The sequence below is a fragment of the Myiozetetes cayanensis genome, unplaced genomic scaffold (genome assembly GCF_022539395.1).
Source record: "Myiozetetes cayanensis isolate MyiCay16 unplaced genomic scaffold, myiCay2020 scf12, whole genome shotgun sequence".
In the NCBI taxonomy this organism is placed as follows: domain Eukaryota; kingdom Metazoa; phylum Chordata; class Aves; order Passeriformes; family Tyrannidae; genus Myiozetetes; species Myiozetetes cayanensis.
The window spans coordinates 9,752,226-9,778,391 of record NW_026086826.1 but is presented as its reverse complement, the minus strand read 5'-3'; the positions used below and the strand labels follow the sequence as shown (position 1 = coordinate 9,778,391).

The 26,166-nt window shown below is 43.9% G+C and overlaps 1 protein-coding gene across 1 annotated transcript; it reads left to right on the top strand.

Annotated features, from left to right (window-relative positions):
* The first annotated feature begins 224 nt into the window (after nucleotides 1–224).
* Nucleotides 225–24,071, top strand: FYB2 (FYN binding protein 2). Its single transcript, XM_050307215.1, is given in 21 exon segments — nucleotides 225–248; nucleotides 4,030–4,080; nucleotides 4,082–4,781; nucleotides 6,020–6,214; nucleotides 7,297–7,330; nucleotides 10,096–10,196; nucleotides 10,928–10,956; nucleotides 12,178–12,209; nucleotides 13,146–13,230; nucleotides 13,600–13,753; nucleotides 15,552–15,678; nucleotides 15,778–15,821; nucleotides 16,116–16,185; nucleotides 18,049–18,132; nucleotides 19,403–19,431; nucleotides 20,178–20,238; nucleotides 20,806–20,898; nucleotides 22,650–22,734; nucleotides 23,033–23,189; nucleotides 23,354–23,387; nucleotides 23,828–24,071. Coding segments are annotated over 21 exon segments (2,199 nt in total). The 3' UTR covers nucleotides 23,838–24,071.
* The last annotated feature ends 2,095 nt before the right edge of the window (nucleotides 24,072–26,166 follow it).

The following is a 26,166-nucleotide window of genomic DNA, read 5'->3' as shown; positions in this document are numbered from 1 at the left end:
GGACATTTGTGGTTCAGGGAACCACGGATCAAGCCATGGACTGCTGGGCAGCCTCAGCTCTGCCCAGGTGAGACTCTCCCCGCCCCGGGGGCAGACCCAGGCATGGCCTAGGTGTGTTTAGGGCTTGCCCCGCCTCACCTGGCGTGGCTGCAGGACGGGCAGCGGAGCTGATAGCAGCCGTGGGAGACGCCGGCTGGAGGCAGGGCAGAGCCGCAGGAGCCGGCATGGAGCAGCAAGGGATGGACGTGGTAACTACTAGGGCTCCTCTTTCCACCCTTACTGTGCAGCGATGGGTTCTGCCTCCTCTGTACCTGACCTGGGTGAAAGATTTGCTGCTTGGTTTTCTGCTGCTGCTTCGTAGCTTGGGGCTGTTCTCTCCGTGGAATGCCGGGAGCAGTTCGTCCCGAGAGGGAGGTGCACGCTCTCGTCGCTGCTCCTGCTCTGCCTGGAGACCACACGGACACTGCTTTTCTGCCCCAGAGCAGGGGCTGAGGGGCTCCCAGTGCCTCCTTTCATTCCCCCTCACTCTGAGATGAGCTGCAGTTGTGCCTCTTAATTTAACAAAAAGTAGAGTTGGATTTTTTCAATTTCCCCCCACCCCCGGTAGAAGCCGGCGGGTTAATGAGTCGATGGTATCTGCAGCGTGCTCTCGTCAGCGTGCCCGGGGTGCCTGAGCTTGGCTCCAGCAATCCCACGGCAGGGCAGAGGGCAGTGCTGATTAAACATTTACCCACCGGAGCTCCCTTGGGAATTAAGATAAGGAATTGAGTAAACCAGAAGAATTCCAGGAGGGAAACAGGCTCTTGGTTTCTCTTGGCTGTCCTGTCTGCCACGTCCTTAATGGGGTTTCTCTTCCTGTGTGGATTCGTTTTAGAAAAGCAGCTTCAGAAAACTAAGGAGAATTAATTCTGTTTAGTTAATTAATGGAGAAGAGCTCAAGAGTGACCGTATTGCAGCCTTTCAGTACCTGAAGGGGCTACAACGGAGCTGGAGAGAGACTTTTGTCGAGGACCTGTAGTGGCAGGACAAGGAGGAATGGCTTCAAACTGACAGAGGGCAGGATAAGATTAGATATTAGGGAGAAATTCTTCCCTGTGAGGGTGGTGACACCCTGGCACAGGTTGCCTAGAGAAGTTGTGGATGCTCTACCCTGGAAGTGTTCAAGGCCGGGTTGGATAGGGCTTGGAGCAACCTGGTCTAGTAGTAGGTGTCCCTGCCCATGGCAGAGGATTGGAACAAGTTGATCTCTAAGGTCCCTTCCAATCCAAACCATGCCGTGATTCCATAATTCAAATTCCTTTTGGTTAGACCTTGTTAACAGCACAAACCTCCTGCTGCTGCTCCTTCTAAAAGGTATCCTTATCATAGGCTTAAGCTGAGCTTTATTTTGCTTCCTAGACTGATCTTAATGTTAGAAGAGCATTTTATTTATAGGCAGAAAATATGGTAAGTTTAGCTGGCCCCTGACTCTGTAATGCTCCTGTCCCCTGACTCCTTAATGCTCACAGCTTTCCGGCCAGTGGAAGTTTGTTTCCTTTTCACTCTCTCCCTCTCTCATCTTGCGTGAGCTTTTGCCAAATGTAGTATTATTCACAGTCAATTATTTGGCCAGATGTAGCTGACATACACATTGTGAGCATTTGGCAGCCATTTAAATTTATTAGTGTATTCTCCTCACTTTCAACTGGTCTGATTTTCAGGGGACCTGAGCCCTCCCTGCACTGGTGGGACACCAGGACTGGGATTTCACATGTCCTGCCTGTGACCTACTCAGCACTGTGTTTAAGCTGAGCATCTCCCTGGGCCAGGTTAAGGTGTGTGGGTTGGAGAGTTGCTTGGATGGGTTTGTGGTTTGAAGCAGTCCCAGCTCTGATGGAAAATCATTCCTGCAGAGACCAGGAGAACTCATTGCACCTTGGAAGGTCTGGCTAAGCTCAGCCCTGTGCAAGGAAACAGCATTTGCAGGAGCTTTCTGGGGAGGAATGGATTGGATTGTCCAGCTGGGTGTGGGTGTGCAGGAGGTGGCCATAGTGTTCAATTTAACCCTACCCTGTGAATATCCCAACAGGCTGCAGTCTGGGGGAACTATATTCCAGTGAGGAGCACTGAGAGTACATTAAGCACAGATTATCTTCCAGTTAATTAGGCCAGTCATTTGAAGCTGCCATTTCAAGGCAAGAGGAACAATAATTTGAAGGAGGAAAAGGGAAGCTTGTATCCATCTCTCTTTAATTAAACTTAGTGCCAAGCTCATGACTGTCACAGACAGTGCCAGGGACAGGCCTGACCAAAAACCCCGTGTCTCATGAGTCCACCTTGCCTAGGGCACGTTGAGACATGTAGGTACTTCTTCTTTCCTCTTCTCTTGTCTCTGAGTGCACTGATGAGGAACTGTGTGCTACAGTAAAGAAAATCAGTGCGAGGAGGTAAACAGCATTGAACTCTTCAACTGTTGCTGCAGCACGTGCAAGAGCTTGGTGCAATTGGATTTAGGGTACCTAGCTGCTTTATTTCCTGTCTGGCATTGCTGGAGGGATAAGGTACATGTGGGACTATTTTTTTTCCAAAATCTGATTCATCCTCTGTATGCTTCTGAAAGCTCCCATTCCCATTGGCTCGCCCCTAGATTAGCCTGTCTGGGCAGCTCACACAGCATCAAGATGCTGACCACTAATATGAAATATAATTGGAGCAATTCAAACTTCTCCCCCAAGGGTTGGTTCTTTACATCATGCACTACCCTGTGAAAGTAATAAAGTCAGTGAAAGGGGTTATTCAAGAGAAATTGTCAGTGTTTAATAAATCGTGCAATTAAATGCAATAAAACCTCAGTATGCTATTCATCTGTTCTGTCTTAACACTTAAGGCTGGGGCTTTTTTCAGAATAACGAAGTTCTGTCCTAGATAATTTTTTCCAATTTCCTCATTAGACAGGTTCTCGTGAAGCCTTACAGTTCTCTGCACTGAACTAAGCTGCCAGAGCAGTGCACCTAATGTAATCACGGCATATAAAAAGTTATAGAGCAGTTCAAGGACTTAAGTAGCTCATAAATTTTTCTTCATATTTTCTCCCTAGTTCAGTTCAGGGCTGAATTTAAGCCACAACACTGCAGGCAAAAATTGTGGTCCTCTTTCTCCAGCATGGGATCGTGAGACACCAGGGAATGAAGGCCTGAAACAAAATGTTCTTCAAGTGCTCTTTTGAACTGCACTGTCACTGATTAGCTCTCTTCAAAATCATATATTACCTGGGGTCTAGTGTGGGAGAGGAATTGAGTGTTGTAGCCAGTATTCATCACCTGCACTGGGAGATGCTTTTGCTGTCATTGTGTGCTACTGGTTGGGTGGTATGTCCTCTGCTTCCTGCATGGGAATAAAGGCAAGGGAAGAAGCATCCAAAGAGCCTTGGGGAGCTGAGTTGAACCAGCACTGGGGAGGAAGAACATTTTGTCCTAGGGGTCATTTGGAGCCTGCCAAGGAGGATGTTTGGTGCTTCTCTTTCCATGCTGGAGTTTTCTAAAGAAGGCAGGGCATGGAATGGGGATCTCTGGAGCAGCAGTGACCTCTCCCATTCTGTGCTTGTGTACTAAATATAAAGTGGAGCTTTCCTACTCAGCAGGTGCATAAACAGTATAGCAGCACCTCTGCCAGGAAACTGAACATTAAATTTAGTGTTTGCCCAGTCTTCTGAGGGAGATTCTCCATCACTGGGTGACACTGGGGAGAAGCAGGCATTTCCCCTGGTCCTGCTGGCTCTGCTTAGTTGTGTTTCCATGCTCTGCTCCTGTGTTTTCCTCCTGTCTCAGCTCTTTTGCCTTAATAAGAAGTGATTTGTGAGCCTTTGGAGGATCCTTTGAAAGAGCTAATTCTCCTCTCCTGCTTTTAAATTTTCACCAGGATTGGCACATCCTTGGTGACCAGGGTGTAGTCTGCAGTCTATTTCTGTCTGAAGCCATCATGATTGTATAAATTGCCTGTTACCACCTCTGTAAGCAGGTGTTTTGTGCTCTCCTCTTTCCCCTCACCCAGGAAGGTGTGACTGATTTCAAAGCTCTCCGAGCAAAATTTCAAAATGACTCGTGACTTGGCTAACAAGCTGGTGCAGCCACTCAAGAAGCCTTCCACTGAGATCACATCCAAGCTGGGCTCTGGAGGGAATGCTGCATCCAGCCCCCTGCCCCTGAGTAAGAGAGATGTGAAAATAATAAAACCTGCCCATCCTGCCTCCCAACCCTCTGTGGTCACCCAACACAGCCCCTTGGCATTGCCTCGAGCCAAGCTGGGGCACAACAAAGAACAGGAGGGCAACATCTCAGGGAAAGGGCTGAGTTCTCCCCAGTACAGTTCAGAAAAGCCTCTGTTGTCGTGCAGTTCTGACCAGCAAGGATCAGGCCAAACAGCTCCAGTGGACCCTCAGCCCCCAAATTCTTTCCACCACGTCCTACAGATCTGGGAAGAGACTTTATCCTGCAATGAGAAAGCAAGTGCAATACTCCCGATGCAACGGCCAGCAAACTTAGACATGTACCCTTGTCTGGAGCAGAGGGTGACACGTGCTCCTGTTGCATGGGACAGCGACAGGATGCGACCCTCTGGAAGCAAGGCTGTGCTGGGCTGGCGTGCCCAGAAGAAGGATGCTCTGCATGGTAGTGGGACAGCTCTTCCCCTGGCTCCCAGAGGATACAGAAGTTCCGATGGGGCAGGTGCTGAGGGCACGGTGGCAACTGCATTCTGCCAGGCAGGTTATCGTCCACCAGGAGAGAAACCTCAGCACCAGAAAGGTACAGTAAGGTATATTCTTAACCCTGAGTATATATAGAGAGACTATTTACAAAGGCATATAGTGACAGGACAAGGGGGAATGACTTCAAACTGAAAAGGAGTAGGTTTAGATTAAATATTAGGAAAAGATTCTTCCCTGTGAGGGTGGTGAGGCCCTGGCACAGGTGCCACAGAAGCTGTGGCTGTCCCATCTCTGGAAGTGTCCAAGGCCAGGTTGGATGGAGCTCTGAGCAACCTGGTCTAGTGGAAGGTGTCCCTGCCCATGGCAGGGAGTTGGAATGCAATGATCTTTAAGGTCCCTTCCACCCCAGGCCATTGTATGAATATGAGCATATATGTGTTCTGGAAGTACAGGGTACAGCAGCTGGAGAGAAAAGTCAGGACCTTCAAACAAGAGGCCAGATTGGTCCATTGGAATGTTTTTTCTTTCTCTGGAGGCCCTGGAGATAAGAAATGGGTCCCAAACTGCTGCTGAACTTGGTAAGGGGAGGGTCTCCATCTCCAGCAATTTTTTTAAAACTCACTTAAGGAAATTGTCCACATTATGAGAATAGGATGAAGAGTGAGAACAGGGGAGTATCTTCAGTTTTGGTCTGCTTTGACCTTTTGCAGTCACAAGGTAAATGTGACTGGACCCTGCCCTTCAGTTTCACACAGATATAGGAAGGCTTGGCTCATCTGCAAAGACAATTTAATTCTAGTTAAAAAGGCTTAAACCTGAATTCCCCCTCTGCACCCTCCCAGCTGTGCAAAAGGTCATTTTTAAGCTCAGAGAACATATTTCTTAGAGAAACTGGTGCTAGGAAACTCAAATGCTGCAAAGGTGCCCTTGCTAACGTCACATTGGGTGACAGGGCACTGAAAAGCTTAAGTCTTTGTTTACCCTGGAAAGCCACCTTGCTTGGACTGAACGCTGAAAACAGCCACACCACTAAATCCTGGTGGATTAAGCTGTTATCAGTACAGAAAACTGGGTTAGTATTTTATAATCCAGAGGAAGGGAGCTGTCAAGAGCTGAGACCCCAACATGGTTCACTTTGTAAAAATCTGTAAAAATGGACATTTGCATTTACTTTGCCATTCTGGTAACATGGTAAGAGACCTGCTGTGTAATGGGGATGCTGAAATTGGGAGGAAGCAAAGCTGGTTAGAAATGTGAGTACAACTAATGATCCTACGTGGATTTTTGCTGAAATGAGGGCTAACTGATGCCTGTCCTTGTGCTTCTCTGGAGCAGAATTGGAGCCTCCCTTGTGCCAGCCCAGAGCAGGAAAATGGTCTTACAGCCCCAGGAACAAGTGGCCAAGAATTAAACCTCTCCCTTCAGCTGAATCCCTGGGTCCTGCCCCTGGAAGGCCTCCAAGACCCCCAAAGTTTGACCTCAGTGCTTTCCGAAGCAATCTGCCTTTGGTCCACAGAGGAAATGAAACAAGTAAGAGATCTCTGGTCTTTCTCTCCAAACTTGTTCTGTAGCAAATGAATAATAATTTGCAGTTTATTGACATCTATTAGGCCATGATTCCAAGACCACAGAAAAAAGACATTGTTACTTGTTTATAACTTCTTCCTCAAACATTAACAATAGCCCAGCAGTTTCAGTGGGGCTGATTTTTGCTCTTAATCTGGAAGAGGGATCTGGTTTTCGAGGCTGGACGCCATCCCACATGCAGAAACCCGCTTCCCTCCCAAGTGCAGCGTGTTGTGAGTGGTTTACAGCTGGCTGTAAAGCAGCAGCAGCTGCTTACGAGCTGAGCTGATCTTTATCACTCCTCTTCAATGGGAAATGCCTTGACTCTGGAGCACAACTGTGGGAAGGCACAATAAAATTGTTAGAAAATAGTCTGCTAATCCCCCCCTCTTCTGTTTTAAATACAACAGAGGGCAATGTTGCTAAGTGTTCCAACATCAAGAAATGCAAAAGTTCAGTTTCCCATAATAAAACCCTATTGATGTTGTATAATAGAATATTTTGGACCACTTATTAAGCTGCTAAGTGGTGTTTCTTTATAGATACAGGCTTAATTATAGCCAGATTTTTAGACACAACTTTTGCTGAATTCAAAGGGAGCTCCTTTTGTAAGAAGGGCTCTGCTAAAGTCTCTTTGGCTTTAACATGCCAGCGCTTCTTGGTGTGCCCTGGCTGTGATAAGAATAAGAGGGAAAGAGAGTTTTTCACTGAAACTCTTTTCTAACCTACTTGCCATTTCTAAATATATGAATTTGATGGAGGGAACTAGTTCCATTTATGTGTCGTCATCTCCATGCCCTCTCCATATTGCTCAGTTATCGATCTCTAGAAAGCTTGGGGTTGTTGCCTGGAAACATGAAATAATGACATATTAACATAGCCACATCCCCAGTTTCTGCTGGCAATCTTATTTCACGCCTGCCTTTGTGTGCAGTGTGCTGCCTGAGGAAGGGCAGTCCCTGTCACACCTCCCGAGGCTGCAGCTGGTGTTCTGTGGGAGAGCAGGATTGCCTTCAAACACTAATCCTCTGTGTGTTTGTGTGCAGCTGCTGGTGAAGAGGATTACTTGAGCCCCGAAAGGTGAGCCTGTGGGGAGGCAATGTGTGGCTTGTAGGTGACAGAAGCATCCCCATCTCATGATCTGAAGCGTCCCAGTTCAGTCTGGAGAGAATGTCTGACTCCTAGAGGCAGCAGCTTGCTCCAGGGATTGTTCAAGTAAATGAAAGTGTTCAGGGCCAGGTTGGATGGGGCCCTGAGCAACCCAGTCTAGTGGAAGGTGTCCCTGCTTATGGGGGGTAGGATTGGAACTAGATAATCTTTAACTAGATCTTTAAATAGATCTTCTAACCCGAACCATTCTGTGTTTCTATGGTTATAAAAATCGGCTGGGATGACCTTCTCCTAAAGGAAAAAGCTTCATCCCTATTTTTTCTTTTGGGCTGTTAAAGCCACATGGAGAACCATATCTGTGTGTCTTTAGGTCTGGTTTAGCTAGTGGAAAAGAAAACGCTGCCAGTGCTTTGGTTGCAAAGTCATCAACCTCCACGTGTTTTTTGCTTCCTGTTTTCCATGTACTCAAGTTCGGTGTTTTTAGAAAAGAGATGCTTTCGAGAACTGTTGCTGAAACAAAGCCCTGGGGTAACCAGCAGGTGTTTGGATTTTCTTTGCCAGCAGTGAAGGAGTTTGCTCTCCTGCATGATTCTGTGGTCCTATGTTTGTGCAGTCAGCACAACCAGGGTACAGGAGTCACTGCCCTCCCTCAGCATGCCCAACTCTTTAGCTGTCTCCAGATGCTGAAGTGAGATTTTTATTGAGTGGTGGTCCAAATCACTGGAGTTTGTGTGAAATGGCTTAAAAACCTTACAGACACCACTTTTGTGTGCTTAGGGATCCTGACTTTTTCTGGTGTGTCTCTGACTTGTCCTGAGCGACTGTGTAGTGATCCTGGTTTTGTGAAACAAGAACAGAAAAAGTGGAGGAAAATATTCATATGTGTTTTGTCTCGGCTGTAAAGAAGGAAAATGGAACAGCTGAACCAAAGCAAAGGGAGGGGAATTCTTAAAATTCTTTCTGTGTCCAAACAACTCCTGCAGCTACCAACACAGCAAGTTGTTCTTGACATCATGAGGTGTTCCTGCCAGCATTGGCTGGTGTTAACTTTTAACCTGTACTTGTCAGAAGAGAACTGGTCAAATAGGAACCAGCTCCAAAATTGTCGTGCCCCACAAGGAAGCTGTTCTAGTAGTGCATTGCAGCAAAATTAGCTGTCTTGCCCCAGCACTTGTGATATGGTCTTTACAATAGGTCACTTGTTAAATATTAACTGTATGATAACAGGGGAAATTAATTAAATAACTCCAGCATAAAAGCAAAATCACAGTGGTTTGTGGATGGAAATTCCCCTCGTCGAAGCCTCACCTGGAATGAAGTCTGGTCTCTTACAGACCCTGATGTAGTACCTTGGGCTGACTAATCTCAAGCTCTTATTGCTTGTTTGGGGATAAACACTCTGCCTTCACTGATGCTAGTCAGGGATCCTTCAGCCCAGCTGTATTTCAGGTCTGGTGTGGCACTGTGGTTTATATAAAGGGCTGTCTGATGTCCAGCCAAGCTCCCAAACCAGGATGTGGTTTGTTCCAGAGGTTGGGCTAGGGAAGTGAACGGTTAGGGGTTTTCCTGGTCTCCTCTTCATCAAATGATGGCACTGGGGACAAAATATCTGCTTGCAGTGTTGATGCAACATGTATGTGTGTGTGTGTCCCTCTCAGTGGGACCTACATGTCCCAAACTTGGTGTGGAACCAGAAAGATGGCCAGCACTGCCCCCAGGCTGCAGGGCACTGTCCCCAGGCTTCAGGCTGCAGGAATTCCTCAGGTTCTGGTTTACACTTAGTCCTTACTCTGAGTTGTGACAGTTGGGTGATTCCAGGAAAGCTGGACACTCCCCAGGGTTTTTTATATAGTCTTTCAGTTAAAAGAAGGAAGTTCTTGCTAGAATTCTTCCTGGTGCTCTTTCCCCACCATACCCTGTCTGTCAGGTGTGTTACAAGCTGTGTGTTGTGCATTTGCTGCTTCCTGGTACGTTCCTGAGATGCCAAAACTCTGGTACTGTGGGTAGAGGCGAAGACTTCACGATTTACCTGGGTAATTCAGGAATGCTTGGCTTTCTCTCTGTGGCTATTCCCAAATGACACTTAAAGTGATTTCTGGAGGAAGAAAGGAGAATGAGGAGGTGGGAACTGAGCCGGGGAACCCAGTACTTGAGGCTGTGTGGTGCTGGAGCCGTGATGCCTCGTCTCCTCCTATGGTTGGCACATGCCACTTGCTGTGTTGGCATGGAGTGATTGGCTTGATAAGCTCAGGAGCAGGACCTTTAAACGTACCCTCTGATATCTCTGCTTTCCCCGTTCTGTTTCCTTCCACGAGAAGCAGCGTGCTGAACAGTGCAACTGGGTTGTTACCAATTTCAAAGTACCTGAGTAGGCTTGATAAAATGCTGTGCTCCTATTTCCTTGGATTTCTTTTGTTCTGTTTCTGCTTGAGGGAGTGCTGTAGGCAGAAGACTATAATCCTAGTATGACATCTCCTGATGTGCCTTGAGCCCTATAAACACAGCCTGTCCTCCCAAAGGAAAAGCAGTGGGAGTGTAGAGTTGGGGGGAAGGTTCAGCTGAGCCCTGCATCTGGCATAGGTCTCCTCTCCCTCCAAGGAATTCCTGATTTCACTTTGCTTTTTTTGTAGGCTCAGTATCAAAGCACTTGAATTCCTTGTCCTTAAGAGGAATAATTTCTTTCATTCTTCTAAAAGGGACAGAAAAAAAAAAATCTCTCTTTTTCATCTTCTCAGTGCTCAACTTGAAGAACAGAATAATTATGAAGAAACCCCAATGTACCTGAATCAGGCAGGGGACACCACAACCTTGTGTGTTATTGAAGGTACTTTACAAGGTAAGACTGTTAGGTGAATCACGTGCAATCTGGGATAAGGCATTAAAAAAGGAAATAACAGAGTTCTTCAAGTTGAGAAAAGCAGCTGCACATTGTTTGGGTGATGAAGGATAATTCTCTGTACTCTGTGCACTGACAGTGTGTGAGGACTGGGGCACAGACAAAACAGAAATTAGTATTTTGATGGTGAAATAATGCTGTTAGTAAAACAGCAGTGGGGAAAATCATGATATACTACTCATATAGAAGAGAAGGAAAAGAAGATACTGAGGCAAACCTTGGCATCTTCTTCGGAACAGAAGGACATAGGGAACTTTTCCATCTCTGTCAATGTTTTTTCCCAGTATTATTTTCTCCATCAAAGCGGTCACTGCTCTGCTTTTGCATTTTTCAAGGTTGCCTCTTTTTGGGCGGTTAGTTTCTGCCATGTGCATTGTTTTTCTCTCCCACTGGAACAGGAGCCAAACAATTACCTTGGGGGATCCTCTCACAGCCCTCTTGGGCTTTCATATGAAAACCATGGCCCATCAAGCTTGGTGCTGCAGTTCTCTACATGCAAGCAAATGCTTAATAGCAAATAGGACCCTGGCCAGTAGGACATGGTGACTGTCCCATGGTGCATGTGTGCCTGGATGCTGAGCATCCCAACTGAAGTTGAGTTTTGCAACTAAAAGTGCTGTGACTTTAATGCAGACTAAAAAGTAATATGTGTTCATAAATATCTTTTCTAGTACCTAAGGCAGAGCCTCAGGAGCACAAGGTAAGTGTTATCACAGCCAGTTTTGATCTCACTGTCTTGACTGCACCATACTTTCCTGTCTTGAAAATTTTCAATATCTGTATTTCTTGCATGCCAAGAGTTTCTTTGTGTGTTGTCTGTGAAGACTCTCAAAAAATAAATAAGAAATTGCAGAGGGGACACAAAGACTAATGAGATTCCCAAACATGCTACTGGGAAGAGTCCCTTCAATTCCTCTGCATATATGTAAGGGAGTGGTAACACCATGTGGATGTTGGTTGTAGACCAAGTAAGTGTCACACACTGATAGCAAGATCATAAATTCTTGGAGGGAAGATCTACTAAATTATTCTGGAAGTTCATGCCAAAGGCGAGCTGGTGCTGGTAATCCCTCTGTGAAGGTGTAAAAGCAGAATTGAACCTGCTTGCTTGGTATGGCAGAAGGCTTAGAGTTTTGGCTCAGAAGCGAGGGCAAGTGTTGTGGGCATGACTGTACAGGTTTTCATCACCTGCTGCAGGGATATCTCTGCTGCAAACTACAACTTTTCATTTTACCTTGCCTGCAAAGGGGTGGCAGTTCACCTTGGCACTCGTGATATCCTGCAGGGAAGGCAGGATTGTGCATTGCACAGGGAAGGAGTTGCTGCAGCTATTCCTAGAGCAAACCTGCATGGCCACATGGCCGAGCTCACAGCAGGTAGCTGGGCTGAGAAAACCCATCCCCTCATGCCAGGAGATGACCATGTACTGGGTATCAGTTCTGGCCCTGCTAAAAGAGGGAGAACTGTGGAAAGTGTCAAACTCCACTGTCAAATCCTGACTTGCCCAGGAAACAGCACAGGTTTCCAAATGCACTTATCTGTGTGTGATTTGCAGGGAGGTTCTCTGGCTTGGCTGTAGTCTCATTTTATGGTAGGTTGGGAAATCTTTACTTAATTAAAAAAACTTGCTCCTCTTCTGTAAGGTCTCCAGTCTGTAATAGCTTTCATGCTGACCAGTAGCTTCACTGGCCCCATCCCTTGCACTATTATATTATCCCTGTATAGTTTGTCAATATGTGTGTCCCCTATCCTACAAAGTAGAGGAAATATCCTTGACTGATGACTATTCCAAACGTAAAATGCTTCTGAGCTTTCTAAAGAAATATTTCTTTAAATACTAGATGACAATTGAGGCCTTGTATAAAAGCTTGACTGCTGAGAAAAGCACAGTGGCTGAAGGCTTTCCTCTTCTTTATTCTAGAAACAGAAGATTTTTCCCTTTGCCAAAACCAGGTAATTTCCTTTCCATTCTCTCAAGTTCTTTTAGCCCCACAACTAACTCAGGTTAGGAATTGAATATTGTAACGATCAGTAAATAGAAAGAAATTTCATATATTTCATGACCAGGACAGAGGAGGCAATGATGCTTTTCTGTGTCAGCACTCAGGTTTCTAAGCATATCTGGAGGGGAGATTTTCTTTTGTCCTCTGGGACACAAGAAAATACATAGTCTTTTCCTACTGTAACTTGAAGTCTTTCAGCATAAGCAGGGAGAGTTATGAGGCTCTCAAACTGGGATGCCTGGTTCCAGGTCCAAGGCTGTGTGAGTAAGGTGAGGTCTACACTGAATTTCATTCTGTGAATGTCGTGCTTCAGACTCCTTGCAGTGTATAATTATTGACACTGTCTGAAGGCTGGTTTTTTGTTTGTTTGTTTGGGGTTTTGTTTTTGTTTGGTTTTGAGTTTTGTTTGGTTTTGTTTGGTTTTTTGGTTGTTTTTTCTTTTTTTTGTGGGTTTGTTTTTTTTTTTTTAATGGGGACTTTAGAGTCATGAGAAAAAAGGGAGTCACTTCAGTGGGAAAATTTGATGCTGGGGAATAAAAAGGTATCAAGTTCTGCATACTGTTGCTGTATTTTCTTCCCTAAATCTTTGGTGAGAGGCATACCTTGTGGGCCAGGTGCCATCATTGGCAAATGGATCTAACTTGTCCATTCCTGCTATGAGGAAACAATCTTACTAGTTTGTTTCCCTTCCAAGAATGATTGCTATTATCCCTGACTATCTGCTGACTTAGGTTTGGATTTGTCCTTCCTTTTAGTTCTGGTGGTCTTTTGGGCACCTACCTCATTCAGAGGGAAAATGAGCTGCTTACTTGGGCACTGTCATAATGCAATGTGTTTGTGACTTTGCTAAATGTCCTGAGATCTTTCTCATTTCTGAAAATTTCAGTGCTGAAAGAGCTACAATAGAGGATGAAAAAGAGGGGAAACCAAGTCATGAAAGAAAGAAGCTGGAAGTGATGAAAATTTTCAAGGTATTGTAATCCTTGAGATTAATTTTAATATTTATTATAGGATGTTTCTTCTCCTCTTATTCTCCCTGTCTTCGGGTAACAGTTGAAACTTGAGCCCTTAATCACATGTTTTTTTCTCCCTTCTCTTTTGCCTGTTCATCCCTCAGCTACTACTGCCTAAAAAGCAGGTAGTGCTGCCAGGCAGCACCTATGTCTACCACAGATCCCTGATGGAAAATGGCATGAAACTGTTTTAAGTCCACAAAAACTTACATTCTTATATATATATAGATAGATATATATTTATATGTGTGTGTGTAAATTATATTAACTTATATTAGAAAACTGTTTCTAAAGAATGTATGGACCAACCCAAATGTTTGATTTTAGACAGGTGGAAATGAATACATGTTTCCCAGTAGTCAAACCAAGGAAGATGGCAGAGATGGGATGAAGGTCCTGCAAGGGAAGCAGGATGTGACCAGTACCCTGCCTGCAAACTACCCGATCCTACAAGGGCTGTCAAAAGACAGAGCAGAGCTCTGTGAGTATCTCATTGCGCCGTTGAGTGTTTCCTCAGTCCCATCTGTTGCCCAAATGTCTCTTCCATGTGGGAAACAATAATGTTAAATTTGGATGCAATTCTTGAACCAATTTAGTTAAACCAGGGCAAAAGGTTGCATGAGCATTTGTATTCTGGTCTGAATCATTTATTTTGGCTTTGCAAATAGCTTCCTAAGTTGGTTAACCATCTGCGTAACTCAAACCAAGGTGTTTGTTTTTTCAGCAGATTGCCCTTATCCAAGAGAGCTGAAATCCATCTCCTCTGCTTCTCATAATTTATTGAGTCTCAGAAAAGGGTTTGGCTAAGGCTTGTGGTAGAAACAACAGGAGCAGGATGAGAGCCTGAAGGCTCCCTCTGTCCCTTGGTAGGATGGATGATGATTCCTTGCTCCATCTTCTTGTGGTGCTAGGCTGACTTTCACCTCCTTCTGTCATGATACTCTGAGATAGTGACTGGAGCTGGTGATATGCACCTTAGCTGCACAATTAAACCCAATCATGTCTCCTCTGTAAACACTATTTTGCAGCTTCAGGTACAAACGTTCATGGGCTCTATTCTGCAAAGCCTTACTCCAGCCTCTGCAAGCCATTAGTGTGATATGGCAGCATTTTGAAGATGAAAGAGAGCAAAGTAACTCTGTTGGGCTCTGTGGACAGACCAGGAGTGTGAAGGAGAAAGTGTAAATTGGCTGTGACTATGGTTATTTTTATTGGTGTGGTTCTCGGGTATTATTTTTTTTTAATTTTAAATCACCTCATAATAATTTTCTGTTTGGGTTGGCGTCTGTTTTTGTAAGAAATCTTGCTGGTTTGCTTCACCTTTGAGCAGCTGGAGGTGATTTCTGTTGGGATTTTTTTTTTTCAAAGTACTCATGGTGAGCCTCCTGCTATTACTTCAACAGAGAGGTTGATTAGGAGAATTGTTGGGTCCCACTCCTGCCTCCTTTTCTTTTTCATGGGGTTTGAAAGTTTTGCAGAAGTTGTGGTCAGTAACTAGACCATATTGAAATGGTGCATGTTTCCAGTGAGATCTACTGCATGAATCATAGAATGGTTTGGGTTGGAAGGAACCTTAAGGATCATCTCATTCCAACTTCCTCCCATAGGCAGGGACACCTTCCACTAGACCAAGTTGCTCCAAGCCCCTTCCAACCTGACCTTGAACACTTCCCATGTTCATTTTGAAACACTATCTGCTTTTATTTGTCTGGCTGCATTTCTACATTACTCCAGCTCTCTTAAATCAGTTTTTTTAAGGAATTAATATTGCTACTTAACGGAGTTCTCCAGTAATAATCATCTTCTAACTTCACAAGGTGCAACTCTCATGCTTAATTACATCCCTCAGTGAAATACATCTCTGGGATACTCATCCTCCTTGGCTTCTTTCTGGGATGTTGATTTACAGGTGTATTCCAGTGGACTGGTACATTGTTTGGATCCATTCCACCAACCATGCTTTCCCTTCAATCATTTCTCCAAACATCCTTGAATAGTCTCTTGGGATGCTTTCTGGTGAGAAGAATTTGAGAATATCAATGGACATTTTAATTTTTTGTAAAATCTGTAATATTTTATGACTTTAAAATGTTTTAAAGGTAAATGTTTTAAAACTTAAAACCTTTTAAAATCCTTACCTTTCTTTTCTCCAAGTGAGTCAGAGCAGAGTCTTTCCTTGACTCCTGGAACAGAAAGTGTGTTAGCCTCAACAGTTGTCCATATCCTGAGAGAAATTCCTCAGAAAAGCTCCTAAAGCAAAGGTCCTTTCTCATTTCCAGTGCACAGCATGGATGTTGGTGCTCCAAAGCTGGGGGCAGAAAGAACAGCCTTGAACCAAAACACTTGGCAGCCTCTGCAGGCACCAGAGGATATATACGATGACATTGAGGAATTGCAAGATGGACTGTGAGTATGGACCTGGGCTCTTCACTGTGCCTGTGTCCATGAAATGTCATTTAAAACCTCTGCGGCAGTAAATCCCCATGTCATACTTCTGTCTTCTAGCAGCTACAGGTCAGATGCCTCAAGTTCCTTCACTTCAGACAGCTGTAAGTGCAGCACATGGGGAAGCTCTAACAGGAGCTGCTTTCAATTTGGGCTGGTCCCTGGGAGATGATGAGATTAACTTTCAGCATCTATAGTGTCTCATTCTGGCCTGGTTGCTCTAAATTCCCATTAACACTGGTGGGGAGTAATATACATGTCTAGCATGGAATTCATCTGAGCTGACCTTGAAGCCTCTGTAAGAGTAAAATGTAAAAGGTCTGGGTGCAATTTGTCCAGCAAACCTCACCTCATTGCTACTGAGCGTGGTTTGTGATAATGGCTGCCTCGGTTTAAAGTTTCAGGAAACACCTACGAGGAAACATATGAAGATGTTGAGATTGGAGGTGATAATCCAGCAAAACCAGAGTAAGTTGCACTTTCTTAGCCTGTATTTTGAAATACTGACCATACATCCTCGATCTCACACACCAGATACTGGCTGGAAGCCTTTTTTAATTAATGCTACTGCAGAGAAGTTGCTGTATGGATGGATTTCTTTTCCCTCTTCCTTCTTCTTTCCTCTTTGGCTGACACTTAGGGAGCAAAAAGTAGTTACCAAATTTAAATCCCTATGCAATGAGGGCTTTCTTTTTTTCTTGTATCACTCCCCATCCATTGGAAGTACTGCCCTTACAGACCTCTCCTTGCATGAAACACACAGGAAAGTCTCACTTGCCTTCTTTTGGTTAAAAGTGTTGCTCAGGTGTAGCTGAGAAATGGCACATTTTTGTGTGTACCAAAAGAGGGAATGCTCAAGGGACAAATTGTCCCCATAAAACAGGACAATTTGAGATCACAGGAGGCTGCAAAAGCTGAAAAGAGCCTGACATGCTGTAACTAACTTGCAGCCTTCTCTTTTTTATATGACTTCTCAAGATATTTGCTTCCACGGGCTGTGTTATAAAACCAATGAGTTTTGCAGCCTCAGGTTTATACGTTGCTTGAGCTTCCCAAATGGATTAAGAGGTGAAACATGAAGTTAGTTGTGTTTTGTGTGGTTCCCTACCCTCATGCAATAAAAAGTTTCCTTTGTACGAAATAGAGACAGCCTTTGGGAAAGGCATATGGGCTGGGGATGTGGCACACTGTTGCTTGGACTGCATCTGGTGTCTCTCTTCTAAGGAGCAGAGTGGGAGGAATAATAAGGTGTTGCTGTACAGCTGCTTTTCCCTTACGGAAAAGCACACTGGCTTGCATCTGGATTCAAGTCTAGCTAAAGTGTAGACGTCAGAGAGGGGAAAAAGGGGACAGCTCTAACCCTGGAGGTGACAAGGTAGTTAATAAAAGCAGAAGGTGTCATTTCTCTGCAAATTGTCCAAGGGAGTTGTGTGATGGAGGTGCACAAGCTTCTCTGACCAGAGGGTAACACGTTCCCGGGTTGACCATCCATGTCCCCCACCAGCTGGGAAGTGCATCCATGCCTCTTCTGTACCCTTCTGCACATGGGTGCGGAACAGTAGCAGAAATTAAACTATTGCTAACTCACAGAGGAGCAATGTATCTTCCTGGACTTGCAAAGGAATTTCAAGACCATTTGGGACCAAAATCACAGGGTTTAGAGGTCAGGGTCTTAATCCCCAAACCAGCCTTTATGTAATCTTTCTATTGATCCCACATGTGGGATTAAGTGTGCTGATACACGTAAAGTATTTTTAATAGTACTTGTGCATGGGTAATGTCCCCCATGGGAACATCTTGGTTGCTTCCAGATACCTTATTAGAAAATGGCTGTATAGCTTTGCAACCCCCTGTAAGTTTCAGAGAGGAGAGTGTGTTGTGGAATATCATTCTCAAGAGCATACGTGACAGAAATGTGTGAGAGGGTAGCACGGGCAGATGCTCCTCCTGTCTCCTTTTATTGTGCCTGCATGCTTCTGGGTAATGCTTCCTTTTTGTCACAATTTTTACTCCAAATAAACCTGTATCACCCTGTACTTGTTGGGTCAGAGAAGAAGAACTTCATTTAACGCAGAAAAGTTAAAACCTAAGCAAAGATTTGAGCTCGGACTTTATAATTAAGCACCTTTTGCTGTGCTGGTGCCTATCCCAGTGAATCCATTATCCACATGAAGCTGTTAAGACTTAAAGCCTACTGCTGAGTTGAGATCCAAGGTCTGCTGACCTTCCTTTCCCTGCTTCAAGTTCTCTGGGGCTACAAGTATTGCAGCTCTCACATACTTCAGCACCTAGTGCCTCTTTTAATTTAAAATCTGTTTCCATTTTGGACAGAACAGAAAAACAAAAGAGATTTGGAAACCCATTTAAGATAGAAAAGTTGAAGCTGAATAATTTCAGGCTCAAGGAAAACCTAAGGTAAGGAAATGTTGGTGGTCCTACCCCTTCCCCCTTCAAACCTGAGCATTCTTCTTTGCAGTAATTTGAAAGCAGGAGGTCTAAGAGTAAGGAATGCAGCTTTATTGGGAAACTTATGCCAAAAGTGCTTCTATCAACTCATTAAGAGCTGCTGTGTTGGATGTGGCCAATGGTCCATCTGTGCAGCTTCTCTGAGGTCTCTGGCAGGATAAATCTACAGGAGCTAGTCCTGCAGCAGCCTCCAGGTTTTCACAGGCTTTCTACTGCCTTTGGTGCTTTTCTGATACCTCAGCATGACACAGGTACACAAGGGAGTGTAGAAATGTGATTCCTGCTGCCTCAACCTGTGGGCCAGGATTAGGTACAGTCTTGCTGATGTGGCTCCTAAGGGTTGAAGTTTTTTATTCAAACTCCCATTAAGAGCCAAGCTGGCAACAGCATCTGCTGAAGTTTACTATTGAGTTGTTAGTCTAACAGGGTAGAGGATATTGTATAACTTCTTACAGTGCCCTTTTGGGTACTCTTGCTTTAATATTCAGCCCTGGATAAGATTCCAGGGAAATTGCCTTTTCCTCAAGTGTGCAGTAGCTGCCTGCAGAACCCATCCTCCACTGCTGCCAGTGAGTGCTTCACCCTGTGCACAGTGCCTGAAATGCTACTTTTTCTTATTTCTTTGCAAATTCCAGGTTAAACCTTTCCTTTTTTATGTTAGGATGTTTTATTCTACTTACAAAGCTTTTCACACTAGATACTCTGTTGCATCAGTGACTCCTTTGAGCATTACTGCTAAATATGATTATAGGGAAGGACCCACCAGGCTGTGTGCCATCCTCCTGTCTCAAAGAACCCTTAAAGTTTCTGAAAGCACCTCAGATGTCTACAAACATCGTAACATTTTAATTCCTGGGCAACCCATGATATTGGCTGACTTACAGGAGGAAATTACTACTGACTGCAATTATCAACTGTCCATCAACCCTCTTGCTGCTGGGGAGCAATGTAGGGATGGGCAGCAGGAGCTTGGACTGTATTTTGGATGCAGTGTAGACCTTTCCTGCTGGACGAACACATGGCTCTTGATATCATCAGAGGATGGAAATGCTTATTTAGCAAGGGATGTAATTTTGGTCAAATGCTGTTGATATCACAGAGTTCATGCAGCTAGACCTGTCTCCATCAGCAGCAAGCACCGACAGCTTTTGGGGGCTCTTGGCTTTTTGGGTGATGCTGAAGTGCAGACTTGTTTCTAAAAGCCTTTTTCTATCCACAGATTGATTTCCATTTCAGTACCAAATTTAGGTAAGCAACATACATGTGTCTGACTCTCGGGGATTTACTTGTGTGTATATGAAGAGTGTGTATTTTACAATAACCTTGATGCGTCGTGCCTTTTTGAAAATCATGTAACGTGGCAGCATTAGTTCTAAAGACTTGATAGAGATTTGTGCCTCACTTAAAGGTGGTGTTTTTGCTCATTTTTGGGTGGTTTTTCTTTGAAGAGGACCATTTCTCCTGCAGATCTGAATATATTAAGGAAGGTAATGTGTGAAGCAGTCTATGCTGAACCACTGCTTTCAGGCTGCTGGTGGTGTTTAAGAGCTGATGTCACTCCAGCAGCTCTCTGTAAAACTACTTATTTTTGCCTGGTGGAGACACAAGTTCATGCTTTGCATAAATGAGGGTGGACACAACACCTGTCCTCACTAATCAAGCCTTGAGGAGGTGCTGGAGTGAACTTACCCATGAGAGCAGGATGGGAACTGCTACCTGGGCTGGCTACTGCTGCTCCTGTTCTACCTGTGTAGCTGGATGGCCAAACCCATCCAGAAAACTGCCCATACACACAGCTAACAAACCCAAGCATCGTCCCTTGCATTGGAGCTTTGCCAGATGTTTTTAGCCCCAAGGATCTTGCTTTTGCATTGCCTTGGCCCCTTTGGGTCGAGTGACTAGCAGAAGCCCCAATTTTCCCCTGAAATACATCATTTGGAGTACCAGGCTCAGAATGACATCTTCTAATAGCTTTCTTTCCTTTTGATTGACAGCATCTGTATCCCAGGAGGACCAGGTGTATGATGATATTGATGTGGGACAGAGAGAGCACAGGTAAGGAGGGTGCCCTCTCCTGGCTCTGGCCTCAGGCCAAGGAGACATTCCTCTGGGCACAAACCCATGCCCCGAGGAGCCTGTGGTACTGCAAACCACTGAGGGTCATGAGCTGGTTGGGACTCAGTCCTCTGGAGACAGTCCAGGTGCCCTCTCCATGTGTGTTTAATTTGGCAAGTAGCATCCCAAAAAATGTTTCTTCAGTGTTACCTAGTTAGTGCCAGAGACATGGAAAGGAAAGAGCTGCTCCCTGAAACACGTGAAAATTCGGATAGTTTTCCTAAGGAAGGAAAACTCCGGCTCCCAGACCTGATTATCAGCCCCATCATCCTGGCAGGCTTCTTGTCAGAAAAATTACTTTTAATAGGAACAGCATGTCTTGGTGTCTTGCTGCCAGATGATTGTGGCGTCTGCACGTGCTGGTATAAATCACAGCAAGTGTTTGCATTTCAGTGGTAGGTGTGGGGGGAGAGAGGGAAAAATCACTACTCTGTAGGTACATGGGTTAGAGAAGGGGACACAGTCTACTGGAAAAAAATTGAATTCCTGTGTGTCTCTTCCTCTCAGAAAGAAGGATGACAAGTACAAAATCCGGATGCCAAAACTTCGAGTGGTGCAAGAGTATAAAGACAACAGGAAAAGCATCGTCGATGTGGAAAGGTCTTGATTTCCATTCTGTATTCCCATGTTGTCTGACTTTGTACATGTGTCTCCTGAGTGACTTCAGGAGTGAGAAGTTCCTGATTGCACAGACATTTTGTTGGCTGATTTGAACCCAGCTTTTAGGAAACTTTGCAGAAAATGTCTCGAGGGTAAAACAAACTCTTGGATCTGAGCTGTATACAAACGGCGGGTATCCCAAGGTCTTATCCTGAAGTTCTGCATGGCTTCCCACTTAGCTGAGGCAAAAAGTTGTTACTTGCTGTATATTTGGCTCCTTTTTGCTATTTTAGAAGGTTTATATTAGATATTAAGAAGAAATTCTTCCCTGTGAGGGTGGTGAGGCAGTGGCACAGGTCACCCAGAAAAGTTGCAAATGACCCATCCCTAGAATTGTGAAAGCTGTGTTGGAGGGAGCTCTAAGCAACCTCATGTAGTGGAAGTTGTCCCTGCCCACGGCAGGGGAGTTGGAACAAGATGACCTTTAAGGCAGCAACTCAAACCATTCTATGATTTTGGCAAGAGCCCTGTGTTTAGAAGCCCTGTACACCATGTTAATTACACAAGTAATTGCCTGTAGTTTCGCCTTGCCCTTATTTTAAAGTATTGATTTCTTGGGTCTTCTGTTTCTGACTGGGCTGATTGCATGTGCATAAAAGCAAAGACTTTTTGTTTGTTTGTTTTGTTACTGGTGCTGCAAAAATTCACATGGAAGTAGGAGATTTCCTTTGCCTTTGAGATTAGAAAAATGTGAATCGCAATGAGCTTTTTTATGACCCAATACGTGGGACTTCAAAGAAATGCAAATCAAAGATCCATTTTCCAGGTTCTTACCACAGAGTTCCTGGATGAGGTTACTCAGACACTGCTGGTTGTGTTGTGCAAAGTCATATGTACAACTTTACAGACCATCAGGAAGTCAATGCAATTTCATCCGTTCCTTAGATATCACAGGTCCTTCAGGCTAAGTCTGCCAAGGAGAAATCTCTTCATAGCCTAGAAGATCCTAATTTCAGCTCTTGTTTCCCCTTGTCTTAATTTTAAGTGCATCAAAGTGAGCCAAAGGTGAATAATTTATTACAAATGGGTAGGGGTTTTTTGTTTGGTGTTTTTTCCTGTCTTAAGTTTTAAAATTAATGCTATAGCTAGAATTTCATGTACCAGAAAGAGCACATCTCCATACTCAGGGAATGCCCCAGAAGGAATGGCCATTGCTCCCTTTAAGCGGGGCATAAGAAATTGTTTTCCACTTCACAGTGCCATATAAATGTCTGCTTGGGTGACTTTCTCCTCCATGTGCTAAAAAACCCAACAGAAATCTGGAGAGCTGTGTCAAGCCCCACTTCCATAAATGACTCAGGATGAGAGTTATCTGGGGACCCTTTCCCTTTATGTTTGAATATAAATAAAACCAGAAGGAGACAAACTGCTGGGGGAAAAGTGAATTGTTGAGTTCTATAAAAACACGACTGATTTGAAACACTCGATAGAGAGTTTGTTTGTTCCCACGCTGCTTACAGGAAAAAAATTATTGCAAATGGAGATCCAAAATGGCCCAGGTTATGCTCACTAACATATTTGAGTTGTATATTCATTCTTTTATGAAAAATAGGGATGTGAATGGTGTGCTCTCCTATTCCACGGGTTCATTGCAGACAAGGCTGGAGTTGGCTTTGAGCTGCAATTTGAAATATGCCAGGGATTATTTAAATGGAGCTCACAGGTGTGTGCGTGTCTGTCTCTTGATGCAGAAATATCTTCAAATTCAAGAAGAGCAGTGAAGAAAAAAGCAGGAAGAGGGAAAAGGAAGAGAAGTTCTTTAGAGAAACATTTATGGTACGTTTCTTTCTAGAGAACTGGTTGGGTCAGAGGAGGGAAACAGCTATGTGGCTTGTTTAATAAATGCATAAGGGAATGTTGCTGGTCCTCAGCTATTCTGCCAGAGATGCCTCACTGACCTGTTCCTTCTCCCCTAATCTGGGATCTTCATCAGGGATGTTACTGGGGTTTTATCTCCCTCTTCACCCCTAACCAAAGCCTCAGGACCCATCCTGAAATCTCTTCATCCCTCCCCACTGCCTTTACAGACATTGCACATAGGTGTGGAATAACTCATTTTATTTCTTTCCTGCAGTATGATAAGGAGATCAATGTCATCAACACAGCCACTGCTGAGTGCTCTGTCCCCAGTGAGAGGAGAGTGGATCTCCCTGTCACAGCTGGAGAACAGCTGGATGTTATTGATGTCACGGAGGGCCACGCAGTGATCTGCCGAAATTCAGAGGGCAGATGTAAGTCTGCAGAAAGTCTCTGGCACAGGAAGGGGGGACACTGCAAACCAGTCTGGAGGGGCAAATCAGCCTCCCAAGCCACAGTATGTTCTTTGTGTTAGCCACTGAGACTTCATTGGCTCAGGAGTTTACTAATTTACTTCATTTTTTTCTCCTTCTCTCAGATGGCTACGTTCTAGTGGAGCACTTGAACTTTGGGTAAACTCAGATTTTATTTATTGTGATGCATATTTTCTTCTCTTTCCTGCGTAGAGATATCTAAGATCTGGAGAAATGTACTTAAAACTTCTGAAGGCAGGGGAATTAAATGTAAACAGCCAGTACTAAATATTAAATATCAAATAAGTATTTCCAGTTTTAGTCTGCTGTTACACAAATTTCCAGTCCAACTGCAGCTAAAAAAAGGCCCGTCCAGTCATGATTTCTATAAATTGGAGATTCCTGACTTGCCTTCAGATATGCCATATTAATTCACATCTGCTGCAAACATGGGCCACTCAGTGTGCATTGCCTTGCCAAAACACACCCTCAAATTCCCTGCTGCAGTGTTTCCTTGCATGCTCATGCATAATTGATACAAATGAACCAGGTGCCCCTTGCTGGAAAATGTTCTTTTTTTTTTCTTTTTTTTGAGGCAGACAGTGCTAACTTCCCTGAGAGCTGCTCTCCCCTGGACCATCCCTGAAAGTCTCCTTTGTGCTTCCTGCATCCATGAGAGCCCACGTTGGTCAACTGTGGAGTGATGATGCCCATGTAAATAAAGCTGAATTATTTTTTTTGTACTGTTAAAGGTGCAAGAGATGTTTCTTTTTTTTTTTTTTTTTAACCCTGACATTTACAGCATATCTGCATTGATTAATAGTTATTTTCAGTATTTCTCACTTTTTGAAGTACCTTGTTAATCAGTTCTGAAATAGCCATTTCACTTCAGTGTTTGCACGAAGAAAAATTGCGCACATTAGTTGCTCCAATTTATTACTGTCTGTTTTAGGTGGTAGAATTGCAAAACTCCCCAAAAGATTTTAAAAAGCAAACCGTATAATTTTGAACTGGTTTTGGTCTTAAAACTACTGGGAGAAGGATGTATCACCACTCCTGCTGTGTTAAATATATCAAATAGTGGAAAAATTGACTCATTTCTTTCCAAAAAACATGAAAAAAGAGTAAATAAAGCATTCAGTCAAAATTTACTTTATTTTTGTAAGCTAACTTAGGCATCCCAGATATGTAAAGGCTGACTCCTGGCTCCCACTGACTCACGGGCAGTTACCCAACAGTTGCCCCTGTGTTTGGGCTGTTCTGCACTGTGGGCCTGGAGGATGTTTACTTGTTTTAAGAAAAAGGTTTTTAAATGTAGGAAGAGAAATATAAATTTCTAATGGCTTCTCCTCAGTGTATCTAGTGGACACATTTTCCAGAATATTCTGTGAAATTTTCTGTGAAAAGTAAAAAAAATGGGGATAGCATTTTTACATGTCTTTTGAAGAAGAAAAACTTTTAAATCTGGTTGTAGTGTACAGCTTTTGCCCCTCCTTGGCTCATTTTAAGAGTACATATCAGCTTGCTCATAAATATCCTAAAAATGTGGAAGTTTTAATTAGAAATTATTGGAAGTTCCAGGCTTAAGATAACACAGCAAAATAAAAGCACTGTTTGCCACAGGGCCATTTCAAAGCTGGCATAGGAGAATCAGTAAGAAAACAGAGCAAATATTTAACATTTACTTTTAAGTCTATACAGGCATTCTTATTTATTTTACCATGTGGTTATTATTAAGTGCATTGGCCTGCATCCATCCTCGAAATAAAAAAAATAAATAAAACAATCCCCTGTAAGCATGCGCAGCTTTGCAGGCTTGCCAGCCCAAATATTTAGACTTCTCTAGTGGTGATGGAGGGTTTGGGGAGCTGAGTGCGTGTTTGGCTTTGGCACAGGCTGGGACGTGCTCTGTGTCCTTCACCTACAGCCTTTGAGGGGAATCGGCCTGATGGAAGTTGTGGAGATGGTTTAGCTTGAGGGCTTTTTTTCCAGGGCAATGTTGAGGATTAATACCATGAAGAAAACATCCCCTTCCTCAGCCTCCTCCCCAGCCAGTGCTAACTCACAGCTCATGAAGTCCATTAATCACTGGCTCTGTGAGCACTGCGAGCAAATCTTGTATTAACCACACGTGTGAGCTCTTTTTGGCTTCATAAGGAAGTTATTTAACAAGTTTTTCTTATTTTAAATTAAGGCTTTTAAAAAAAGTCTCCCCATCTATCCTGTGATAGACGTGATTGGGCCCTGATCCCGGTGCAGTGACGCACAGTCCTTGTGGGGTTGTGCCCCAAATCCACGTGAAACACAAACTTCTGCACCAGAAGGGTGCCTTGCAATACACTTAGACATATATTTCCCCATGGATAAATTCCAATGCATGTACAGAAGAAAAGAGCTTTCTATGGGATGTCTCCAGACAATACAAAAATTCTTCAGATAGAGCAACTTAGATATCCTCAGTTAACCTAAATTTAGCCAACCTGTGGTTTAAGATATTGGTCAGGAAATTAAATGTGTCCTTTTCTTTTTTTTTTTCCTTTACAAGCCTTGCTGGTACATCCTAACCACATCAAACCTTAAAATAATTCTCATGTGAGTTTTAAACCCCGTTCCTCTGTGTTTCTCCTCGAAAAGGAAATCATCATGATAACAGTTGTTAATTTGATGAGTCAAGTCTGAAGGAGAATTGAAATTTTTTAGAGGGCAATTCTGTGTCACAGAAATTGTGTAAAAAGGAGAGCATGGATAAGGAAAAAACTGGGGCATTCACTGCAGCTGTGTGCTTTCACTGGATTTACATCCAGCTGCACCACACGCATACAGGAAATATTTACACCACCCCCCAAAAAACCCCACATTTTTCCTGTAGTGAAAGGTTATTTTTGCACATTATCTTTAAAATTATACTCTCCGTGCTTTGGTGTTAAGGAGTCGAGAT